General features: G+C 40.6%; 7 protein-coding genes across 7 annotated transcripts; 3 read left to right on the top strand and 4 right to left on the bottom strand.

Moving 5' to 3' along the window:
- Positions 1–1882: 1882 nt before the first annotated feature.
- On the bottom strand, positions 1883–4748 carry BCR41DRAFT_420222 (hypothetical protein; the record flags this gene model as incomplete). The annotated part of the gene is made up of 5 exons (XM_022029868.1): positions 1883–2088; positions 2237–3026; positions 3106–3442; positions 4295–4458; positions 4564–4748. 5 exons carry the CDS (start codon positions 4746–4748, stop codon positions 1936–1938), a joined length of 1629 nt encoding a protein of 542 aa, XP_021883972.1. The 3' UTR covers positions 1883–1935.
- A 2991-nt stretch (positions 4749–7739) lies between these two features.
- On the top strand, positions 7740–9184 carry BCR41DRAFT_301991 (hypothetical protein; the record flags this gene model as incomplete). Its single annotated transcript, XM_022020650.1, has 3 exons — positions 7740–8315; positions 8417–8555; positions 8772–9184. 3 exons carry the CDS (start codon positions 7740–7742, stop codon positions 9182–9184), a joined length of 1128 nt encoding a protein of 375 aa, XP_021883971.1.
- Positions 9185–9500: 316 nt separating this feature from the next.
- On the top strand, positions 9501–10800 carry BCR41DRAFT_301871 (XAP5, circadian clock regulator-domain-containing protein; the record flags this gene model as incomplete). The annotated part of the gene is made up of 3 exons (XM_022020640.1): positions 9501–9737; positions 9909–10274; positions 10435–10800. Coding segments are annotated over 3 exons (969 nt in total), but the record flags the coding sequence as incomplete, so codon positions are not given.
- A 2201-nt stretch (positions 10801–13001) lies between these two features.
- Positions 13002–14804, bottom strand: BCR41DRAFT_420218 (hypothetical protein). The gene is made up of 4 exons (XM_022029867.1): positions 13944–14804; positions 13810–13861; positions 13501–13707; positions 13002–13403 (listed from the first exon to the last, which is right to left on the bottom strand). The coding sequence occupies exons 1-4, from the start codon at positions 14721–14723 to the stop codon at positions 13222–13224; spliced, it is 1221 nt and encodes a 406-aa protein (XP_021883969.1). The 5' UTR covers positions 14724–14804; the 3' UTR covers positions 13002–13221.
- Positions 14805–15264: 460 nt separating this feature from the next.
- On the bottom strand, positions 15265–16594 carry BCR41DRAFT_368791 (hypothetical protein; the record flags this gene model as incomplete). Its single annotated transcript, XM_022026411.1, has 4 exons — positions 15265–15526; positions 15725–15849; positions 15934–16022; positions 16219–16594. The coding sequence occupies 4 exons, from the start codon at positions 16592–16594 to the stop codon at positions 15265–15267; spliced, it is 852 nt and encodes a 283-aa protein (XP_021883968.1).
- Positions 16595–17397: 803 nt separating this feature from the next.
- BCR41DRAFT_368790 (hypothetical protein) lies at positions 17398–18627 on the top strand (the record flags this gene model as incomplete). The annotated part of the gene is made up of 5 exons (XM_022026410.1): positions 17398–17519; positions 17562–17630; positions 17681–17903; positions 18195–18309; positions 18584–18627. The coding sequence occupies 5 exons, from the start codon at positions 17398–17400 to the stop codon at positions 18625–18627; spliced, it is 573 nt and encodes a 190-aa protein (XP_021883967.1).
- A 2246-nt stretch (positions 18628–20873) lies between these two features.
- Positions 20874–22215, bottom strand: BCR41DRAFT_393940 (hypothetical protein; the record flags this gene model as incomplete). The annotated part of the gene is made up of 3 exons (XM_022028601.1): positions 20874–21312; positions 21446–21599; positions 22071–22215. 3 exons carry the CDS (start codon positions 22213–22215, stop codon positions 20874–20876), a joined length of 738 nt encoding a protein of 245 aa, XP_021883966.1.
- Positions 22216–24528: the final 2313 nt, after the last annotated feature.

Raw genomic sequence — 24528 nt, 5'->3', positions numbered from 1 at the left:
CTATTTGGCTAAAACACAAAGGAGGAACAGGCCATTCAACTAAACTTGAAGAGCTAACGCGAAAGCGCTCAAGGCCAAAATAAATAAATAAATAATAAACAAATTATATATATATATATATATAATACCACACCATGGCTCACTTTCATGAGAGACACAGAGAAAGGAGGAAAGACAAGCAAGCTATTTGACTGCCTCTAAAATCGGGCTTTTCTATGGAGCCTATCCCCGATTGAGTAAGTGAAGATCGGGGAGAGATCTAAGGGGTGGAAGAGAAAAAGAAGGATGGGTATTTTTGCCGAAATTTATTACAATATTTGACAATTTATATATGCTATGTCTCCTCCACCCCAACAAGGATCTACTAAACTTCCAATGAGGCTCCGACAACTTTGGCTATAATGGATTGATTTTTTTTTTTTTTATTTGTTCTCCTTTTCTTCTTTTCCATTTTATTATTTTATTCGGCATTGTGCATTATTGGTCTTGTAAATATTTGGGCGCGCTAACATGAGCTCCTTCTTGGGAGCTGTTTTTTGTACACATCTGCAATGCATATTTGTATACAAAACACCCATGTCAAACATACTGGTGTATCTGTAACTAGTGTGTTTGCATTCTACAGTATGAATGGGATAAGTAAACGGCTTTTTTTTTTTTTTTTTTTTTTTTTTTTTAATGAATGGAGTCGTTTGTTTATTGTTTTCATCACGATCAACCAAGTGACCTTTGTGTAACGCAAATTTTTTTCTCCCCCACAAAACAAAAAAGAATGTTCGCCAATTGAAATATGGTGCACTTTCATTACGAGACGAGGAGATTCCAAGTGATGTTTTAGATAACTACAAAAATATACTTTGCCCCATTGATTATGGTCTCCTGATAACGGACATACACTCTCAATCAAACATTACACCTTTATTTATATTCTCTACAGTATACAACTCGCATTATTGACTAATTTATTTATTTCTTTATTTTTTCTTTATTACTATTATTGTTGTTATGGGTACTTTACGCCTTCGTTGCTTCAACATGAATGTCCCCCGCCCCTCCTACATGTCCTTGCATGGCTGTTCGTTAGCATGATAGTCTGATCATGTACTGGGAAAGTAGCCAACTACTGTTCACGTTAACGCCAACAAAGTACGAAGGCTCTCGTGGATGAAGGAATGAGAGTTAACGAATTATAACAACATTGACCAGATAAGGAGGATTGTTCATCAAACTTTATCATTTGTGGATCGTAGAACGGGTAGGATCCTATACCATTCTTGATTTTCTAGTGGGAACACTTTGTTCACCGCTCCTTGCGACAGATAAATAAATAACAAACAAACAAACAAACAAAAAAATCATGGCTATCAATTACAAGTATTTTATTAAATAAAAGACCTATAATTGATTTCGCCCAATTAAAAATAAAAAAAAGCAACCTAAAGCGACATTTTAGAGGTCCATTTAAAATTATAAGGCGAACACGATTCGGCTTTTTACCTCGTCAGAAAATTCAATAATGCTTTGCTTCAGAGTAAACGACATGTATTTTTTGTATTAAAATCGGGGCACTATTTCAATTCAGATATACTAAAATACAAATTAAATTAAAAAAAACAAAGTACAAAATAAAGTACAAAGATATACTACACTACGAAAAATAAAAACACTTAAAGGACCCCATCAAACAACTAAGTATTATTATACAGTGTTGGATAAGAGTGTTAACAGAACGCCAGAAGTAAAGGATATAAATGAAAAAACGCTAGAATCAAACGAATTGTGACTGCAAGGCAAGCTTGAAGATAATGTTTGTTAATTCTAGCAGATCTATTTCATATGACTGTAATAGGCGCTCCATTACCTGTTCATTTAGATTCATCCTCCTATCCTTGATTAAATGCCCCTTCTGACGTCAGCCTCAGCTTTAGTAATGACTCAACTATTTTCATGCTCGCTTGTATCGTCGCTATTATTGGGATGGATCATTATAGGGCTGATATGGTAGGAGGGACGACGGAGCTGATCTTTGGGTGATAGATTTGAGGCTGGTCGTCGGCGCAGTGTTTTTCTTGTTTCTTCAACCAGCTCCTACAGTTTTTAAAAAAAAAAAAAAAAAAAAAAAAAAATGCAGTTGAGGCTTAAAACATACTGACTCTCTCTCTCTCGAAAAAAAAAAAAAAAAAAAAAAAAGCAGGGCAGAATCGCGCTGAACAGACCAGAGAGAAATAATTTATACCTTTGCCTTCACAAATACTGGGCAGATTGAAAGAACTTGTGCCATCTGGGTGTGGTCTGCAATCAACTGAAACTGGCCGACGTTCCTCAACTCATACACAGCTTCGTGCTCGAGTGCCATGTAAAATACAAGGACTTTCCACCCTTGTACCAACAGCCCAACCACTATGCCATCTCCATAACCTTGTCTGATCTGATGATCGAGTGCTAATTTCATCAAGTTTGGTAATTTGATGAAGTCGTCGTCAAGCTCATTTTGGGAAGCGCTTGGGGGCTTGACCTCGGCGATTGCAAGGTAATTTTCTCCGAAGGCCTTCCTGTAGCACTCCATTGTGACCGCGAAGTCAGGGAATTTGAGCTCCTTATCTAGCTCATCCCCGCAGGTGAAACAGTCGCCGTTACCCCTCAACTTGACATCGGGAAGCTGACCAAAGGCACATGTCAGAAAAGGCCGAACAATGTTGGTGTAGAAGCTGTCCTCGTTTCCTTTTCGCTTGCTTGTGTATTTAAGAGGACTCCATAAGGTCGCTGTAATGCACATGTGGTCCAACATCTTTTGAAGTACCTCCCATTGTTCTTCATGCTCGCTCTCTACTTCTATCGACTCTCGGATCTTTCTCCATTCGCTTATCGTCGCGAGGTATCCATCATTAGCTGCCGTGAAAGCTAGCTCTGACATAGCGAGAGCTATGGACGATGAGCGGATGGGTTGGCAGCAGGTGGTTGGGGCGAGTTCTTTAGCTTCCGTGATGTCGAGTATCACATCCCGCGTAAAGATAAAATTTAATTGCCTAAATATCCAATCAGCTAATGTTAATAACTATATCAAGGATGGGTAAAACTACAGAAATAAAGGCTATAAAGGCTTACAAAATCTCATGCACCGTCTGTAAATCCTCATGATTTTTTACTAACGATGCTCGGTTTTGCATCAACTTCCGTGAAACATTTTGATCGCCAAAACGCCAGTGATCAAGCATAAGAGATGATGACTCTTGGCCTGGCCCAACAACACGTACAATCCATTGGGGACGATCAACAACAACTGAGTAATCTCCTGTGGAGTCTTCTAAAGTTGTTGGTATAAAGCTTTCACTACTGCTGCTCTCGTCCTCAAACGGATTACCCGGAGCCGTAAACCTTGATTTATCCAAGTCAAATCGCAACTTCTTATTTGATTCCTGACTCCTCTGTGGAAAGACGGCAGCTAAAAATAGAGTAAAAACATAGTCAGTACACGAAATTAACCATGAATTTTGTGGGACATGAAAAGGACATTGTGTTTGGATATTTGTGACAGTCCGGTTATCATGTTTGAAAAAATAATTTTATTAGCTTAAATTAGATAAAGCCTATTTCTCATCGGAGCAATGCAAATTGAAAATGGATAAATGTTTTTTTTAAATGGATAACACAATTAAAAACGCTGTACAGTGGAATCTCGATAATTGTACACTTTTGTACAATTTTCGAATTTGTCATATTTCTTAGTCATTGGTTGGCTAAGAGCCTTACTTTTTTTAAAAAAAAGTATTCTAAAAACCCACACTCAACTGGAGTAGGGGAGTCAGTAGAGGATTTTTAGGGCTTCTTAGCCAATCAATAACCGAGAAATATAACAAATTCGAAAATTGTACAAAAGTGTACAATTATCGAGATTCCACTGTATAATTTACTAAAGGCAAATTGAGCATCTGGGAATCATATAACCAGTTCTTAATTCTGCAAGTCAAGCTTGCGGGTGATGGTGATGAGTATCTTGGCAGATAGAAAGTGCTACAAGCCTTGTGTAACTTTTAATCAATAGCTCACTTACATTCATTATCATTCAGAATCCGTTTTCCTCGTAGAGAACATGTGGGTAGGAATGACTGTCTTTTAGATCGGGAAGAGTCTTTTGAAAGATCGAGTTTAAGAAACATGAAAAAAAAAAAAAAAAAAGTAGCGAGAAGAATAATTATGCAATGGATGGCGCGACAGGAAAGTGAAAGTTGAACATCAATGGCTGTCAGTAAAAAAGTTTCTATCATGAATATGCACTCTCCAAAAAATTACTTACTTTCTTGATCTTCATCGATATGCTGATTTTCCGGAGTTGCAAGTAATGGAGACGCTAATGTTTCAGTAGGGGCCTCAATGATTGCACTGTCCGTGTCCAATTGTTTCTGTAGTAAACCCTCAGCATTCCGAACAACTCTTTGCGCTGTATTGCTCACTGCTCTCCTAGTGGAAATTCAAATGGCGTTCTCGGTCCAAAACCTCTCACTATTCTTCTGCTTCCATGTATTAAATTCATCGATGAGCCGATTCCGGAGCTCTTTCTTTAACTTCTTAGACCGAATTAAGTTGTCGAATGCGGCTTCGGCCGAGGAACTCTCAGTAAGGTTAAATTTGTTTACAAAGTCTGGGAAAAGAGATGCATAATTCCCCTTCCGGTCTACGAGCCAATCAACATGAGTTCGGGGCGCAGAGTTGGAATTATTGCTAACGTCCTTTGTGTTGGTATTTTTCATTTTTGATTTTTGTAAGTCGTGCGAATGGCGGGGAATTGGCCTTTTTTTTTTTCTCAAGTTTGGACCAGCCTGTCGGTGAGCGTTAGTACTTATGCACATAAGCCACACAGGCAGGTGACGAGCCTATTCGAAGACGCGTCCAGAGTGCAGACTGGTGGCGAATTGGTCGCAGTGGCTTGGCTGTTGTATGAATGTAAAAATGAAGAATAAGTGAATAATGGTTTTCAACTTTCCTCAATTTGTATGTAATTTGGTAAGTCCATTGAATACAGTTTTAATACAGTTTAATTGAATGTACCGAGCACAGCCATGTCACTTGCGTCTTGCAGGGTTAAGTTTAGTCTGCAGCGAGACCATCGGAGGCGGGGTGCGGCATGTGTAAGAAATGTAGGCATATTGCTTGGACTACATTTCACCTCGGTGCATGTGAAATTGTAATCTTCCAACAGTGTTCAAAAGAAAGGATTATGTTTGAGATAGACTACACTTACTAACTTGATTTGTTCTTAAACAACTGCTTTGAGAATAAATGATCGAAATTATCTTATTAGAACCGGTGTTGTTCCACTAGTTTCACGTCAAGTTTCTGACAAGGAAGTCTTGTGTATTGACACGGCACCGCAAAGAAAGCAATATCGCGTGTAGACAACCTTTTCTAGAACACAATACGAATCACCGTTTTTACTGGGCGTCGACGCTTAAATTAATTATGGAACCCTTACTATGTATTAAAATATAAATGCATTGTAACTGCATAGAAAAGATGTATTTTATTTTTTTATTTTATGATCGTGAGTGCGTAGCAACATAGAAGAAAACAGTCTGCAATAGTAAACGACAACAGAAGGTTAATATAATTGCACATAGGCTGGAACAGAAAATGAACATGTTGTTGATTAAAGCCTGGGTCTTTTTCTCCTGCAAAAATCCATGTCTTAAAAAATAGGCTATTTCATATCGTGATGCCTACAAATGTGAACATTACCCTTCCTTTGCTAGCAACCCTCTCCTGTGTAATCAATCCTTTATTGATACTCGAGATTCCAGAACTAAGCTAAAATAAATAAATAGCATTTGATGCCCTACGCTAGTCTTCATCTTTCTTTTTCTCGAGTTCCGGAACCAACACAGGAAACAATGATCAATAACAACGCCTCTACCTATATCTCTTCTACCCAATGATATTCACTAGTGAATCTTGCGTCGTGAAGGAGTTTTTTTTTTTTTTTTTTTTTTTCCTGCGGTGCGGTGTACTATTCAGAATATTCTCACCATCGATGGTTTCTGGAATGATATACCAAAGGCGCAACAGGATATTTTTGTATCAGAGTACATCATGCCGCTCTTGAAGGCCAGCGGAGCATCACACTAGCCAAATTCATCAGTGAAAAAAAAAAAAAAAAAAAAAAAAAAAAAGACTGGCGAAGATCACTGCTTGTGTTCATATCTTGCGCTGCTCACTTTGTTAGACCCAGCTGTCGTAATTGTCGATGGTGATGATGTGCTACCCATGCGATGTCCAGGCTATGGCCTAGAAAGTAGTTGTGATCACAATAGTGATCGACTTGATTCTGATAACACTTTGTCTGGTGGAGAGACAGACATAAAAACCTAAAAGATCATGAAGCAGCCCATAGTGATTGAAATGTCACTAAACTAACTCTAATAGGCTATTTCATAAGGCTCGGTAATTTAGGGAATCAATCAATAGCTTTTTATTGTTCATGCAAAGTAACCGTTCCTGCAGAAAAGAGATTGTCGTTTTTTTTTTTTTTTTTTTTTTTTTTTTTTTTTTTTTTTTTTTTTTTCATGGTGCAAGAGAGATATGAGAGAGATAATACATCATCTTGATTAAGCTATTTGTTCATAAAAAGGTGCATGCGGGATATATCCATCAAACATGCAGGAATAAAAAATTTTGATAACACAGTAATCTGATTCCTTTTCTTTTTTTTAAGAAAGACACAAGCAATCCGTTGTATTCATGGTGAATTTTTTTATGTATGCAATGATATTTTCTAAGTGATAGATCGGCTTATATTATATACAACCCTTTTTTGTTGTTGTTATTGATAATGAAGGAATCAAAGAGGAAAAAAAAAAAAAATAAAAAAAAAAACGCGTGGGAATAGCATTTAATACTTTATAAATGTTGTTGAATGGTGTCATGATTTGTACATTGTAACCGATGATGCAAAATCAAGAAACAGAAAACAGAGCCCCTGTGCTTCTCCTCTGTATTATTTTCATTCAGGGACATCGAGTTAAAAGCAAATAAAGGAACAAAAAGGAACTGAATTGTGGATCCGCCACACTGCCCAACCTTGCCTACGCGAAAAAGAAAAAAAAAAAAAAAAAAAAAAAAACATTGATGTGGTTCTACAGTTGCACACACATGAAAATTCTTCTCCGGGACAAGCTCTGCGGCGGTTGAATTTTTTTTTTTTGTTTTTGTTCAGTGCGGCCCGCCATCCTTGCTTCAGAGCATATTTTCTGTTGTCCCTTTCTTTCTTTTTTTTTTTTCTCCACTTCACCTCTTAATCTCTTTTTTCTTTCTTTTTAGTGAAAACACCTTTCTACTTGACTTTATATCGCCCCTTTTCTCTCCTTCTTTTGTAACTGGTTTCAAATAAGAGATAAAAGGAGAAGATCAGTTGTGCAATATCAACAGCAACCTCTACCATTACTACCACAATCACTGCTGCCTGCTGCTACAAAATGGCTCCTTCAAGTCCCCTTGCTGAGCCATACAACGTCTGGGCAGACGAGCATCCAACACAGAACACACCAGCAACGACAATGCTTCCTTCCTTTAAAAATGATCAGGAGCTTGATATGGAAGAACTGATCCGAATTGAAGAAGCCACCGCCGGATTAATTTTCAACACAAACAATGAAAACAGCAGTAGCAGAAGTAGTTCACCTGTTCCTGCTCGCTATAGCTCTCAAACAATCCGACAGAAGAAAGGGCGACGGTTAATCTCTTCCATGATGGCCATCTCTGGAGAGACAAGGGAAGGTGCTGGTGAGGGTGACGATAGTGATACAGCAACAAGAGCCAGAAATTCAGTCTCATCATTGTTATCGTCCTCCTCTTCTTCTTCTTCACTATTTGAAATAATTCAGCCTCACAACAATGACATTGATAACATACAAAAGAGTGCAGAAAATGTTAAAGATGAACAATCTAATGAGGAATTATATCATCAAGATAATCAACAACAACAACAACAACAACAACAACAACAACAAGAGCAAGAGCAAGAACTCCAAAGCCTGACAGGTTCCGAGGCATATTACAAAGCTACAACAGTCACTATTACTGACTCAGAATCTGTTGGAGGCAACACAGGAGTAGGTGGTGGAGGAGTAATAGGAGGAGTAAGGAAAAGCGTATACTCGTTCCCATCTGTAGGGCTATATCAAGGTTTAGGCCGAGTTCAGGCTTACTCTGCTCTGATGTTTGGTGCTTTTGGAATCATTCATTTGGTGCCCCCTGTCTTAGCGTCTGTTGGAGGCGTAGAATTGGCAAACAAGGCTCTTATCTGGGGACGCGTTTATTATCAGGTTAGATTTTTTCAAAAGAAAAGGAAGAGATAATTAACTAAGCTTTTATTTTGTGTTTATCACAAAACATACTAATTGGCTTTTTTTTTTTTTTTTTTCAGACTTACGGTATCGAACAGGTGTTCGTTTATGGGTCATTAGCACTTCACGTTGGAACAGGTTTCTGTAAAGCTTTGGTGAGATTTATTTGGAAGGCCAAGGCTTATTATGCTTCCACAACCCCTGTCATTACAGATGAAGGTGAAAACAATGGGGATAATACCAAGACACAAAACTCAGCCACGATTACAACAGTAACAACAGGAACAACAACAAGCACAACGACAACAACGATCCATTCTTCTTCTTCTAGGCAATCAAGGAGACTTGACAATCACAGGGAAGAAGACGGTACCGGCGTTAGGATTTCTGACATTGGTGTGAGAGGAAGTATTAGTGGAAGTGGAACGTCACCAGGACTGTTCCCATATCATCGTTTGGTGGGATGGTGTTTGACACCTATTGTTCTAGGTCATGCGAACTCGATGCGTGCAGTCCCGGTAGATGTTCTGGGAGATTCGGCAATGATTGATTATTCGTTTGTCACTTTTTTATATCGGATGAAGAAATCTTCTACGATACCCTATGTATTGCTGGTGGGCTTTTTAGCCTATCATATGATGAGTGGGGGACCTATTGCTTTCAACATGGCGTTGCCTAAAAAAAGTAATAATAGCAGTCGCATCAAAGTCCAAGATCTGATCAAGTCAAGAAAGACTCGGGTTGTGGTGGCAGGAGTTGTATCAACAATTGCATTGGTGGGTGTGTACAGGATCGTGGCCATGGAAGGTTCTATTCCCATGTCCAGGATTTATAGGCTTCTTATGTGACTGCTTAGAGAGAAAAAAATAAAATAAAAAGTGTATATAATTGCAACCTGTATCCTTTAGAAGCTTCGCCCCTCTAAACATCATTTATAAACTGAATTCGAACCAAACCTATTCTTCTCACAATCATACAAATCGACCATGGCCGAATACAAAGGTAAAGTAGCAACAATAACAGTAACAACGAAGAGAAAAAAAAAAAAAAAAAAAAAAAAAACTCTTTTCATTCCTCTACTGAAACATCTTCACCTAATTGAAAATACTTTTTTCTTATGAATTTACAGGAACAGCGCAAGAGGGTGCTCGCCATCAAAAATTGGAGAAGCAGCGTGAAAAGATGTTGAGTGAGTTTGAACAACAACGTGCACAGATTGCTAAAGATAATGAGTTTAAAGTCTCGTCAGACAAATTTGTGTCGCAACATGATAACGTGGAGGAGGCTCTTAAGAAGTCGACTGTGGGTCTTGTTCATCTCAAGGATTTTCGGAAAGTTAGACAAGAACTTGAAGAGCTTAAAAAACGTGAAGCCGCCAAGACAAATCAAATGTATGTAAATGTTATTAAAAAGCTACCTTATATATATATATTTTTATTCTTTTAGCACAAATGAGCAAACAAAACAAAACAAAAAAAAAAAAAAAAAAAAAAAAAAAACTAAAACAATTCCCTCTATTTTTCCTTCCTTCTTTTTGATCGATAACTAATTAGACAAGAAAAAACAACAAAGAAAAAGGCTAAAAAAGTCATTTCGAAATTATCATTTGCAGATGATGAGGAAGAAGGAGGCGAAGGAGGAGAACAAAATGGTGAATTGAGTCGGAAGCGTTCAGAAAATGATGGTGAAGACAATGGAGGAAATGGGGCCAATGGAGAGAGATCTCCGTCAACGCCGCTCTTCAAGAAACCAAAGTTTGGAAAGGATCCTAATATCGATACTAGTTTCTTGCCGGATCGAGAACGTGAAGAAAGGGAGCGTATGGCTAGAGAAGAACTCAGGCAAGAGTGGCTGAGGAAACAGGAAGAGATCAAGAAGGAGCCTATTCAGATCACTTATTCGTATTGGGATGGATCAGGACATCGTAAAGAAGTCGAGGTAACTTCCTTGTTTTTTTTTTTTTTTTTTTTAAAAAAAAAAAAAAAGGTTAAAAATCTTGTATGCTCAACGCTTCGATTGCCTTTTTCCTTACCATTAACTTTTTTTTTTTTTTTTTTTTTTTTTTTTTTCGATTCCTATTCAATGAACATGATTTTAGTGCAAGAAGGGAGATACGATAGCACAGTTCTTGGAAAAATGTCGTCAGCAATTTCAACAGTTGCGAGGTGTCAGTATCGACAATTTGATGTATGTGAAAGAGGACTTAATTATTCCGCATCATTATACATTCTACGACTTTATCATCAACAAAGCTCGTGGTAAATCAGGACCATTGTTCAGTTTCGATGTTCATGAGGATATTCGTCTGACCAACGATGCAAATATTGAGAAGGATGAATCTCATGCCGGCAAAGTGGTGGAGCGGACGTATTATGAGCGTAACAAACATATTTTCCCCTTGTCACGCTTTGAGATCTACGACCCTGAAAAGTCTTATGGAAAATACTCGATCAAAGGAAAATAAATTCGACAGCGCTAGAAGAGACAAAGAAAAATAATAACAATAATAATAAAAATAAAATAAAAATAAAAATAAAAATAAAAATAAAAATAAAAAAAAATCTCCCTTTCTTGAAAAGGTTAAGAGTCGAATTCCGGACAAAGACTTTTATTACTCAATACCCACTCGTGCTTGAACATCACTATTACTAATATTGTGACTACTGCTGCTATAATGGTCCATTTCTGACATTCTTTCACGCTCTTGTTCATGTTCACGTTCACGCCACTTGAGGAGCTCAAGCTCCAATTTTAAGCGATCTATCGCTTTTTGCTCGCGCTGCAATTCAAGTTTTGCTATCTCCACCAAAGATCCTATACGTTTCATTTCGCGGACTGTCATCTCCTTTTCACGAGCCGTCACTTCTTTCTCGATCAGAAGTGTTGATTCTTTCTCTATCCGAAATCGTTTAGTTTGCTCCTCCTGACTAGATTGAGATGATTTTAGAGTCTCACAAATAACTGATATTAGCTCTCTAAGATGTGGATGCTGCTGTTGCTGTTGCTGTTGTTGCTGTTGTTGCTGTTGCTGCTGTCCTGTCCTGGGCGCGACGATCCTTTCTTCTCTTGATAGCCACGATGGTAAGTATGATGGTTGCTGATTCAAGTCCTGAGAAAGCTGATGTTGCTGTTGATGTCGATATTGATGTTGCTGCTGCTGTTGCTGTTGATGTTGATTCTGATATTGTTGCTCCTGTTCCCGTTGTAGCTCCTGTTCCTGTTCCAGCAGTTGCTCTTGCAGCTGCTCCTGTAGTTCTCCTTGCTGCTGTTTCTGCAGCTCAATAATTTCATGTTCAATGTTAGCTCTCTCTACCTCCTCCTCCTCCTCGGCCATTTGCAGATCCTCCTCAACAAAAGGCGGATTCTGAATGCTGTCGTTATTGTTGTTGCTGCTGGTATTGTTGCTGTTGCTGACAATTTTGTTATTTTTGCCGTTGCTTTTACTGTAACTGACGCTATTACTGCTGTTTTTTTTGTTGCCACTATTGTTGCTAACACCTTTTGACGAGGGTGACGTCCAGAGTTTGTACCAAACTGGTTCCATAATATAAAAAAAGGAGCATCTTTTAAGAACCATCTCCTTCAACAATTCGCTGTCCTTGTCCTCATTCCCTGTACCTTGTATATTATGGATTAGTGCCCTTGCCTCCTTCCAGATCCTCTGCATGGCCGCAATCTTATTTTTTATTTGAAGTGAATCGAGAGTCGTATTGAATTCTTTGTTGAAAGTATCGACTAATTCTTGATGGATCTTGCTTTTGAGTGGAAGAGGAGCTGGAACAGGAACAGAAGCTGGAGCTGAAATCGTCACGTCTTTGTCATCACTGTTGCCATCACTATTGTCGTTATTGTTGTCGTTACTGTTGTTGTTGATGTTACTGCTACTGGTGCTGCTGCCGCCGATTGAACTAAACAAAATCTCACTAATTCGAGGATCCGCGAGCCTTTCTGCAAGGAATATATCTTGTTGAAACGTATAAACATGTTTTGGAGCCCTGCACGACATTAATGTTGACACGTTCAGAGGCGTAGACCGTTCTGAATCAGGCTGCTTGCGCTTCCGATAAATAAACGAGGTAGTGCTACCAGCAGCAGTAGAAGCACTACCGGCAGAACTAGAAACAATAATAATGGGGGCAGGTGAAGTAGGCGAACTTGCTGAGGGATTTTCTTCTGTTGAACGTGGTTGAACACTCGTAGTTCTATCACTAGTAACGGTGGTAGTGTAATTTCGCATGGCTTGATGTCGACGAATTCTTAGATTTCAGTGAATGCTGACTTACAAAAAATATTGGGTTAGAAGAAAAAAAAAAAAAAAAAAAAAAAAAACGCTCCTTGATCAGGCCCCTTAATTGAAGCTTTATGTGGTTTGACTTGAGCGACGGGGGCCACGACATTGCTGTTTCAATATAATTCCGTGGATAAGCAGCAGAGATAATTCCATTTACAAAAGTCGGAGCGAGCAGCATGGCAGATTTGACAGAGTTAATGGGGTATGCTTCATAGTTGCATTAATAAGATAAAATTATTGCCATAGGTGGCCGCATCATTTTTCGCATCCCAACAACAGTGGATTTGTTTCCTCTCTGTCAGAGTCAAAAATACTGAACTAACTAGTCACCGATCTTCACAAATCTTCCTTTTACTATTACTGATCCAGCCAAGCGACGCTTCAGTGCCCCTAATTATGCACTGATCTGCGCTACCTGGCCTTATAGCTGCATTTATTTGTTGGTAGTATATGATCTATTATCCCGTAGACTATCTGAATTATATTCGAACACAAAACTTGAGAACGAGGCCGTACGTTGTCAGTAATCTAGGCGTGTGATGCTTTCGGAGTACTTTTGTCGTGCTGATGACCCTTCCCATATTTATTGCGCCTTTACACAAAAAACACAGCCACAATCACAATAACCACAGCACCAACGACTCTATTAATGACAGCGTCGTTCACTTTACTTGTGGAAATAGCCGTAGACGTAGACGTATCCGGCGATGAAGTTGAATAGGAGTACTGTGTAGTCCATTGATTGTCCTTGATGTTGTAAATGATCGGTGCGCCTCCTATAGTTTATAATTTTCAGGTATAATAAGAGCTATTTAATGAGTGGTAATAAGCAACATTACATGGTGTGGTGGCTATGAGGGCTGAATTGCATACCTTTCGATCTGCTCTTAACGATACCTCCCCATGCCAGGAAGTTATCACCTATCGAAGTACAGACCATAGAAGCGCGAGCCTGTTCTGGAGGGGCCGATTGCCCTTGACTCCATGTCATAGTATCGATATCAAGGATGTATATAGTGCTTTGCAAGTCATCAATTTCCTGCCAGCCACCAAATACAATCATTTTTGATCCGCCGTATGCTAATTCCAGAAATAGACGAGGCTCATTAAATTTGTGTCAAAAAGATGATATCTGATCCTGATGCAAGTAAGAGTTTTTTTTTTTTTTTTTTTTTTTTTTACCAGGAACCATGCAATGAGCAGCTAAGCCTTTAGGGGGCGTTCCTGTCGTGGCCTGTAACAAAACGACCGATCTCAGTGTCAGATAAATCAGCCATGAAAATGTAAACTATCAACCATATCCTTTGCTGCCTTACCACTTGTTTCCACGCAGATGTCGCAGGGTTGTATTCAATAAGAATGTCAATAGCGGTCTTGGTAGTAGAACCTAGCCACCCTCCATGAATGAGAAGACTATTCCGCTTCTCACTCCAAGCAGCGGCGAAATGCTCAAATCTACCACTAGAGTGCTCTGTCGGCATTGGGATCGCTTGGCATACTCCTGTTTCAGGATTGTATACCAACATATCGCCCGCTGCGAATGATATGTAGTCAGAGCCGACAGGGCCAGGAACGTAGACGAGCCCTGAGTTGGGATCTGTTACAGCTTGTTGGCTTAATATAGTGAAGTTCAAAGACGGCTTCATGGGAGCTGACCATGTCTCATTTGCAAAGTGATATTTAAACACCATATGGCCATAGAAGGCAATCAGCATTTGCTGGTCTTTAGATACAGTCATTGTGTGGGCCGCTACGCCTGGATGTCTTTGATCGGCAAGGTTGTGGACATTGATCGTTTTCCATGGTGGTCTTGACGTGTTCCAGCTTGGCTGTGTCAAATCTAGAGCGAAAAACTGGTTACTGGGCGAGGGCGCCGTTTCTATGTATCCTCCATGGATGTATAGTGTCTTATCTTTTACAGTGGCATAGGCCATGGAGTATCCAAAGTCAGGGATTTGTGCTGTCACAGGAGTAGTGAAGTCTCCGAAAAACAAGGAAATGTACAGTATCAAAAGGCATCTTCTAATATTGAAAGTGTCAAATAGTCTGGTAACTTTTAGTTGGAACACGCCACGGCGAAGCGTAGCGCCAGTCATATCTGTGCTGACTTATTGTGGCAGAAGGAAGTAGGATGAAGGTAAAAAAAATAAAAATAAAATAAAAAAAAAAGAAAAGAAAAAAAGAAAGGGTTGTTGTGTTGAAACATGAAAAGAGGAAAAGAATGTTAAGCAACATGAGCTAGAGAGCCTTGATCACAAAGTGAAGTTCGTGCTCTTCTTTGGTTTTAATTGAGAATTAATTTCGTGCATGAATGTTTGTGCCCAACGAAAGCAGGTGTTTGAGATCCCACAGTATGCGGCGTGTCACTTGCCTGAAAAGCTTAAATGCATTGCACGAATCCCACCTACTGGGACCAAGCTTGGATTTTTTTTTTTTTTTTTTTTTTTGGTGAAAAACGCTGCAGGAAAGCAATCTTTATAATGGATGAGTATAGAGGAATGGAGGTGATCGCGATGAAATGGACCACAATAAAAAAACGAAAAGAACATTATAGCACGATGATATCCTTTTTCGGTTCGGAAAGTCTTGCGGGGTTTATTCAGTCACGATATAATTCATTCTAGAATAACGCGTCTGTTACACATTGTCTACATTTTCGTTTCGAATGAAGATAATATCATCTACATGCTTCTCGATGTGCTTATTTTCTAAAAGGCTTGTTCTTGCCTGTGTGATAGCAGAAGAGATACAGATCTTAGATGCTTTGGCTCCACCAAGTAGAATACGAGTAGATTGTTTGCTGTATGAACCTTCTGAAGGGAAATTTCCTAGTCTATGATAGATATATTTTCTGTTATCGCTCTTGCCATTAGCATCATTATTACTCAATCTTTGTCGGCTGCAACAATCTTAAAACGTATGATCAGCTTTCTTGCAATGATTACAGAATTCAGAGTCAATCGTGTTATGAGTGTTGTTCGCGCCACAGCAGTTGCACTGATAGGTACCAATAGTGGGTCGCATCGATTCTTTGATCGGTTTATTATAGGCAGAAAACCGCTTGCTTCGATTAATCTTATTTTTTGATAGGACCTACGTAGAAGCAGAACCCTGCGGAGACTTTTGCTCCTTTTGTGCTCGAAGAGCAGAGGTAGGACCGCTGAACTTGCCGAGGATCAGAACGAAGTCCTTGATGGAGGCAAACCTTTCCACTATATCCTTCTAGAGTATTCGAAGTATGTTTATCATCTGGTTCGACGTCTCCGCATCTATAGAGAATATGAGCAACCCAAGAGTCACACTTACCTGTTTGGAATTTCTTGTGGCGAATTCATGGAAAACCTCTGTCCGTTTTCGGCCGGTTTCCAACATTTGCTTCATCTCGGCAGTGCGTCCTGCTCATGGAGGGAGACATCCAGGAACAGTATTTCGCACTTCTCCAAGTGAGTTCATGTGGCTCAGACTTCTACATTTCACGTATGAGTAGGTCTTTATGGTGCTCACTCCCGATTAGTAACTGAAGGTATCGTCCGCACAGTTTCTCGAATCGATCGTTGCTAATGAGTGCAGTCTAATAATTTTTCATCTGACCCAGAAATGTACGAGCATCCGTGCCTTTACGGAGCCGCGGCATCCTATCTGTAACCTTGGATATGATCATGTTATCATCGGACTTGTCAGCCGTCTTCTTGGGTTTCCCACCGAATGCTGAGAGCTCCTTCTTGGCGTTATGCAGCGACGATATTTTGTACAAAAGATTCTCAAGCTCAACCTTGATGATCAATGGTACACCATTTTTGGGACTTTGGAAGACCCAACGATGATTAATGTTGACACAGTTTCCGGCGCAGCGAAACACGCAATCAGCAAGTTCCCTGGTGGTCTCATTATTGGACAGAACAGTCAATTTGGATTTCGCACCACTGTTGGTATTGACTAGTAACTTTTTCTTTCTTGGCATGGGCATTTAGTTTTCTGCAAGCGTATATGGATTGAAGTAGACCAAAGTCTCCTTTTACACCTTGAAAGACATCAGACAGGACTCAGGTTGTGTCAGCTCGGGATGCAGGCCTCCTCTTATTCCTTGCAGCATCGACCTCAAGCAATGCTCGGTCCAACAAGAGCATTTTTGATAGTGTCCATGAAGACGCTTGAAATAGTGCAATAGCCAGGCTCGACGCAGAAAGAAAGTCGCAAGGGGAAACAGACACTTCCTTAGCTCTAAGAAGTATTTGATTGAGAGCCTTCAACATTACAAAGGCATAACAATAAGGTAACCAGTTCCATCTTTGGCTTTTGAAAGGAATATTTCATTATCTTAATTAATTACATCAAGAGTCTGCCCACACAACCTCACGTCCAACAAATTACCTTGTGATCTCGAACGACCTTATAGTCTGAGTTTCATCAAGGCTTTCCCGTAGGCCTTTTACATCAGAAACCTCCCTGGATTCGTGGCGCTTCCACACATTGATGAACAAGCGATGGTCTCAATCATTTTTTTATATTGCGGTTATCGCTGTAAAGACATTGAAGCGCACCTTGTATTCCGGCCCTCGCTGCATCCTGGGTTTGTTTCGAGTAGTCATATTTACCATGAAACGTGCTCTTGACTGAAAAAAAGCATTTCCGTGAGGATGAGGGAGAAGGAAGCAAGCCCAAAGAACCACAGGCAAGGAGGACATCAAAGAGAATTGTCGATAAAGCTCAAACTATGGAAAATAAGGAAGAATTGAGCAAAGCCAGCGGATCAAATAAAAGAAAAAGTTCATGCGGAGGACGACAAGCCCAATAGGTCAAGCAGGGATAAGAGACCAAGGAAAAAGTAGCGATCGCTTCTTTTACTCCTTTTTACTCGCCATTGTTTATGACAACGGCACAGACACAATTTTGTAATGTAACACTAATAGATAAATTAAAATATCGCTATTCAGCAAACCTGAGCAAGGAGAAGTGAACACACCAAGCGGATTGCCGCAGCTGCATTATCGGAATTTTCTTAAGTAAGTGGCAAGTTGTTTCTACTGTCTATTCCTATCTTTCCACCCATTAGTTTTGTGTTGGGGCCCGACAAGCCATTCCAGGTCACATCAGAGGAGCATCCGATCAAGCAAGCACCATTCAAGGAGACAATTGATAATTTAGTATTACTGGATCCTGCTCGAAGAGAAACTGCTCAAACTCGAAGAAAAGTGACAACATCACATTCCTCTGTTTCATGGTTCCATGCGACATATAAGCCAAGTTTAAGGTTCAAAAGTTCGTTATCAACAATGGTCAGACACACACCCAAATCACTGGCTTCATTTCTATCAATCATTTCTCGTGTGGTTCGTGCAGCTCCCACTTCACATCCCCACTTTTGCCTCTTCTTCATGCTCTCGCAAGTCTTCTTGCTTGAGAAAAACTATTCATCGTTCAGGTGGCGTGTGGCAATTTGATCGTTGACATACAGTCGAGCACTATGGGGGATTGCAAATCAAAAAATTGTTATATTTCCAAGATTATCATTGGCTTAGAGCACATTTCAATTTAAATATTTTTTACTTTCTATTCAATAACTTCAGCCTATTCTCACTGAAGATACGTACGCCATGATTTTTTTTGGCGAAGGGGAGTCCTGCTTGACACTCTGCCTAAAATGGAACCTGATAGTGACACTTCATTTGACTATTAGCTCAGGTAGGAAGAACTAGAAAAAACAGGCTTGATGGCCACTTAGACCAATCTTTTTGGGTGGTTATTAGATTCTATAGGTTTGCACAGGAAGGAACTCGCTGAATTTAAGAAAGTCTTCATCTTCTTCATAAAAAAGTAAATCATAGCCAGGTATGGTTTTGGGAATGCAAAAAGTCATGTTGCTAATAACATCTAAAAAGTGGGACATATAAACACTGCGTTTTGTTTTTATATTTCGATATATCAATTTATTGTATGGTATTCTTTGTACTAATAGCACTGTTCTTGACCAAAAGGATCCTTGATGTCATTCCCTTCTAATAACGGGTTGCTTTGTTTTCAGGCATGCAGGTCGGCGCCAATCGAGTAATTGTCATCTATGGGTCCCAGAAAAGAGCAACGGCTTGGAGAAGTAAACAAGATAATGTTTAAAAAGGATACCACAAAGGTAATATCAATCATCACTGTCATCACATCGAGGTGATCGTATTGGATTTACCCTTGTCACCCTTGTCACAACTCGTTACAAATGACTCCGCTAGCTCAACTAAGAAAGCAGCTCGCAAGCAGAAGCCGAACTATGTCTCGAACCCTGGATGGCCACGCGAAGCAGCACAGGTCCGATTCCCAATCATTCAGCACTAAACATACGGTGCCTTCACTAGCACCTCGAAAACAGACATACATAGTAGGTCTAATCAATAGGCACTACTTGCAGTCGACAGAGACATCGGCCTTTCTGAACCTGGACGGCCACGCGAAGCGGCACAGCTCAGTGGTAATGGCTCTGCCTAAGTTATTCGAGGCTGAGCTGGCAAGTCGTGATTTGGAACAGCACCAACAGTTATAACGGCTTGGAGATACAGCAACAAACAATTAGAACAGAGAATAGAGAACAGAGAATAGTACACAGCTTCTGCTTCATCAGTGTCATCTATATCAACTTGGATTTACCCCTCGAGAGCGAGATCATTTAGAAACAATTGGCGTTCCGATAATGGTCTTTAATAATAACCTGGTGCTGACGTCACTTATTGATTTTTATTAGAGAAAAATATCCTCGATATCTATAATTGCGATGAGACTGGTCTCTTCCTTCAATCCACGTCCAACTGGACTCTGGATTACGACAAAGTCTCCGGGACCAAGGTCCGGAGCACAAGAGTTTCGATTCTTTTGTGCACAAATGCAACGGGGACTGACCGATGCAAGCCCTTTATATTGAGTAAGCAATTCTTTTTTTTTTTCTTGTAATTGTAGGCGAGAATTTGCCGCAAGGTTTCAAAAATGACGAGCCGCTTCGCTCACAAGTTGAGGTCCTGCCTTGGAGATCAGGCAAGCAAGCTGACACAGGTATCTGGGAAACCTGGCAAGAAGAGTTCGAGCAGCTCTCGAAAGAGTCTTAGGACGCGCTTACAACGCCCTGGACTGGTAAAAGGCCAGATTACATGAGATCATTAATATTTGAAATATGGCTGCTTCGATTCCAGCTGAAGGTCGCGGCCCAAGATCCCCACCGCCGAGTCGCTTTGGTGTTGGACAATGCCCCGAGCCATATGCCGAGAGATTTTGTGCTTGATCAACTTCGCAATGTGCAACTTGTGTTCCTTCCTGCAAATTCCACAAGTAAGACACAGCCCCTCGATGCTGGGATTATAGCTGTGTTCAAAGGGAACTACAAGGCAGAATGCCTCCAGGAAACCTTCTACAAGCGCCAGACTGCAAGTCTGCACGAGAGGACAGCCGCTATTGCACGGAGGCTTTTCATTGACAACCTTACGGGATGGAGACTTATTGCACGTGTCTGGGATAAAGTAAAACCACAGTCAATTCGGAATTGCTTCGCACATGTTGACATATTCTGCGATGAGCAGAAGTTTGATCTCAGAGGCTAATGGATCAGACCCGAGACCCAGATGTTGCTAGTGCCATAAAATATATACGACAAAGCCTTCGTACTGCTGCTGTTTCCGAGGCAACAGAAGGCCTTGATCCAGAGAATGATTCTTGGTATGACGGACAAGAGCCAGGCTCAAATTCAGCTCAGTTCTCCTTTACCTCTGATGAAGAAATGCTGGGGCTGTACAAGCTTTTAGATGGGTTCCGTTCCATCTGCGAGTATGTTGACTCAAAGTTAAAAGACCATCGCTTCATGGGATTCTTTAACCGTGAAGACGAGACTAGTATAGTGAACGATTCCATGGAGCTTGAAGAAGAGAGTGTGGATGATGATGATTACGAACCAAGTATTTCCTCCGATTACCATGTCGTAGATGAACATGGCCATAACTTGTCGCCGGCGAAGAAGGAGCTCCAGACGCGTGGAAAGAGTTATCCCTTTTATGAAATTAGCCGCCTGGCATCGTCTGAAGATATGATCTTGATAATGATAGCCTTGCCGAGGATGTTGTAGAGCCAGATCCTAGTATCGATCTTCAGGACCCATACATCCTCATGGATACTGCAGCCCTGTTAAGACACCTGGGTCATGAGGATGGAAGGCAAAGAATGGAGATCATATACGACTCTAAGCGATAAGGACAGGGACTGCATCAATGAAAGTTATTTCAAGCAGCGGCGACGATGGCATGAATATGAAAGAAAGAAGCTGCAAGAGTCAGCGTTTCAGTTGATAAAGGATGATCAAAAGATCTGTGAAAGATATCCAAATATAGGACCCAGCGTTCGCTTGATGAGGGATCCCGCACGATCGTCGCAACTACCAAATCGGATGCAGCACGCGTTGATTCCAGTCCTTGCCCCCGGCCCTTGTCCCAGTCCCCAGCTGCAACCATGGCCACATTCTCGCCCTCATCTTTGGTCCCATCCTCGTCATCATCTCCAATTCCCTCGTCCTTGTCCTCACCTACGCCGGTACAGCCACTGAATATGAGACAGCGTCCATTGGCCCCTGCTCCATCTTTTTCACCTTTCTTAGTCTCACCTTCATCCTCATCCTCATTCCTAATCACCTCACCTTCGCCCTCATCCGCTTTTGCCCAGCCGCTAAATATAGGGCAGTATGCATTAGCCCCAGCTACATTTTTGTCAACCATAGCTTTACAGGAGTCTGAGCTTGAAACACCTTTGTCGCCCTTCCCTCAGGCGTTGTCTTGGTCAGTGTCAGTACCAGACTTACCATTTAATGATGGCGAATTTCCCTTTGGTACTCTTCCGAAACGGCGCCCTGCGGATCCTTGGAGGTAGTCGTGGTTCTAGGCTCGATGAGTCAGATAGGTCGTATTTACCCTCCGATTCCAGTACAAAGACGATATCTGGTCCAGACGGGTTCTCTTTTGGAAACAAAAAAAAAAAGCGAGATTAACTTGGATTCATGTATTGAGTCTTTATTACAGTGAGTATCCAAGAATTCGTTCGTTGTTATAATTCTGGAAGATTGAAACTAACAAAGCGGGACTGAAATACTCAAAATGTGTGCCCTTTGTGCCAGACATAGGGGCGTCTAGCAACACACTATTAACCAATTTAACCAATCAAGGGTCATCCACTTCAAATAAGTTAAATGCTATTGGCTCAACGACAATCGTAAACTCCTTCTTCCTTTGATTAACGACAATTCAAGCAAATGAAACCTCGACCGGAACAGGCTCATTGTACTCCAATATCAAGTCTTTACTATATAGTAATCTATTCATTCTTTACGGCTCGACCGAAGGTTTCCCTGATGTCGACACTGGTTTTAATTGCTGCATCCCCTTTGTTAATACGCTTCAGAATTCTAGATTACTCATGGCATAGGTTACCAGATTCTTTATATCCTGGATCAGTGAGCGACGACACCAGGTCCTTGATTTCTTGCTTCCAAAGGCCTGCATCGGCACGTCCAATGACGTTCTCTATTATAGTAATCATTGGACGAAGACGACCACAGGACCAAGCATATAGCATCTCGATTGCTTGATCATTAAAATGGCCTCTCCGCTTTGATGCAGAGCTTGAGTAACTTTATTTCTCCAAATATCGCACAAGTGTATTGAAGTATGTCCGGACTTTTGCTTGATTATCCCATCTAGGAAACGGTACTGCACTCTTGAACCTCGAGTCATCGAGAACTTCTCGATATTCCTTGAAGCTTTGTCAGTTCTCTTAACCCAAGCAGGATCATAAATACAGAAGCCTATCCTGCAAGGATCTATGCAAATTCGTGCTAAATCCTCTGATAAACCCTCCAATCCATGAAAGAATGCTGATAATATTGGTCGCATAGTATCGTCGTTATTAATAAACTGGTATTTAGCCTCCCCTCCCCATATCCTGCGCCTCGTTCAAAACAACCAAAAACATAGAGTTGCTTTGATGTCGCTCCGAAAGGACCCTGATTAGATTGTCGAACCAATCTTGCAGGAGCTTGTCAAGGCAATTAAAGCCAACTCCACCAAATAATTCTGCTACTTTTGTGAAGAGCGCTAGGAATAAATCTGTCCTGGATGGAACCGAGTTTCCTCAATGGACTTCTCCAAGGACCTGTGGACACACTTGCAATAGCATCCATTGGTTAGGCGTCATTCTGCCTTCGGACAAGTAAAAAGGGTAAATTAATGAGTATTTAATATAAAACATAAAGGCATTTTTGCTTACGTTCTTCAAGAGGCATACGAAAACCAAACTGCGATTAACCGCCTATGAACGCAAGACACAGAACTTTTGGTGAGATTATAAACAAGCGTGGATATCCCAGACATCAAGGACCTTTTCCTCCTAATCTTTCATCCGTCTGGCATGAATTGATGTGAGAGGGGATGATTCTGGCGAGATTGATGCCCTCAACAGCATGTAGCACTAATATACCGAGAACTATTAATATATTGACGACACAATCCAATATTGTATCACATTTTACCGGTCAAGCGCGTAGCAGCCTTGGCCAAATTCTTGATGTTTTTTTATTCCATGTCCCTGGACGCCTAGAGATTCAAGACGCGCCGCCTTCACATACTGACACTGAATTGGCCGAACATACAACTAATATGATCTCATTGGTCACAGGTTGCCATGCCGTGTACGCACCATGGGGCTAAAACGACATTTATGTCTTTAGAGCGGAGCTGTCATCCTAGCTCCTGGTTAAACGTTCTGGCGCCTTGGATGATGATAATTGATGGGTCTTCCGCAAGTGGCAAGCATCCAGATGACAAAGCATATGAGAAAGGATAATTTCCTATGCCAGCTGTCCTGGTGATAATAATATGGTTTTGGGTCTCATCATCAGACTCTCACTGGGTTCTCCACAGGATTCTTCATCTCTATCCGTTTTTACAAAACTCTTTGATAATAGTATCACAAAAATCTGCCCTTTCTTGCACACAAGATCGCATGATGATCACAGGCTTTATAAAGTTCTATATGCCCCAGTAGAAGGGAGGACGGATTAAACCGCTCTATCTATTCGTCTAAAAGGTAAGTGGATAATGATGGCTTCATTTATAAAGGATGAACCATTGTAAAAAATCCTCAAGGAACAGGTATAATGCTTTTCTTTTACAGGACAAATTTTCATCCACTTGATTGGTATTCGATTTAATTCTTCAGATTCGTACCGGCTGCTCCTCCTGAATATGCAGCTTCGATGTCGATTTTTATGACACGCTGTCTTACATGTTTCAAGTATCCAGGTATTGCCTTGGCATCCTGACTATCGTTAATAACAAACTTCTGAACCTTAAAATTATCATATATGTAACCTGGTACCACAAAATAGAGGAAAATGGTATCATCACTTCCCTTCAACTTTGATCGGTTTCCCTTCGAGCAGGGTCCGGTAATATAATCAATTATCTCCTTGAATGGTGCTTGCTTGATCGGATGTTCCTCTGATACTGCGACCTGAAATAGCTTGTTGGGTCCCAATGCAAAATCAATGCACGGAAATTTAGAATGTACTGGTACAAACAACTTGCCAGCTGCTTGAGTGAGCCCTGATAATTCCTCTGAAGTCCGGATAAACACCTCTTCTGGATTTGCTGGAAAATCAAGAAATCCTGTTTCGCCTGACTGGAGATCCTTAAAGGGAAATCTAATATCACCACGTCGAAATAAGTGATGAGCATAGATTTCAAACAGTGGGCCTTTAGCTATATCCTCTTCGCCTTTGACAAGTTCCGCCAACACATCGACCCAAGTGTTATCTTTTAATTTCTCCATAATCTGTGATTCGACCCAACGAGATGCCCACACCAGGTAGAAGTCGAGATGGTCAGAAGT

This window comes from Lobosporangium transversale, assembly GCF_002105155.1.
Source record: "Lobosporangium transversale strain NRRL 3116 chromosome Unknown BCR41scaffold_8, whole genome shotgun sequence".
Lineage (NCBI taxonomy): Eukaryota > Fungi > Mortierellomycota > Mortierellomycetes > Mortierellales > Mortierellaceae > Lobosporangium > Lobosporangium transversale.
Note: the sequence above shows the minus strand (reverse complement) of the source record. Positions and strands in the feature narration are given on the sequence as shown.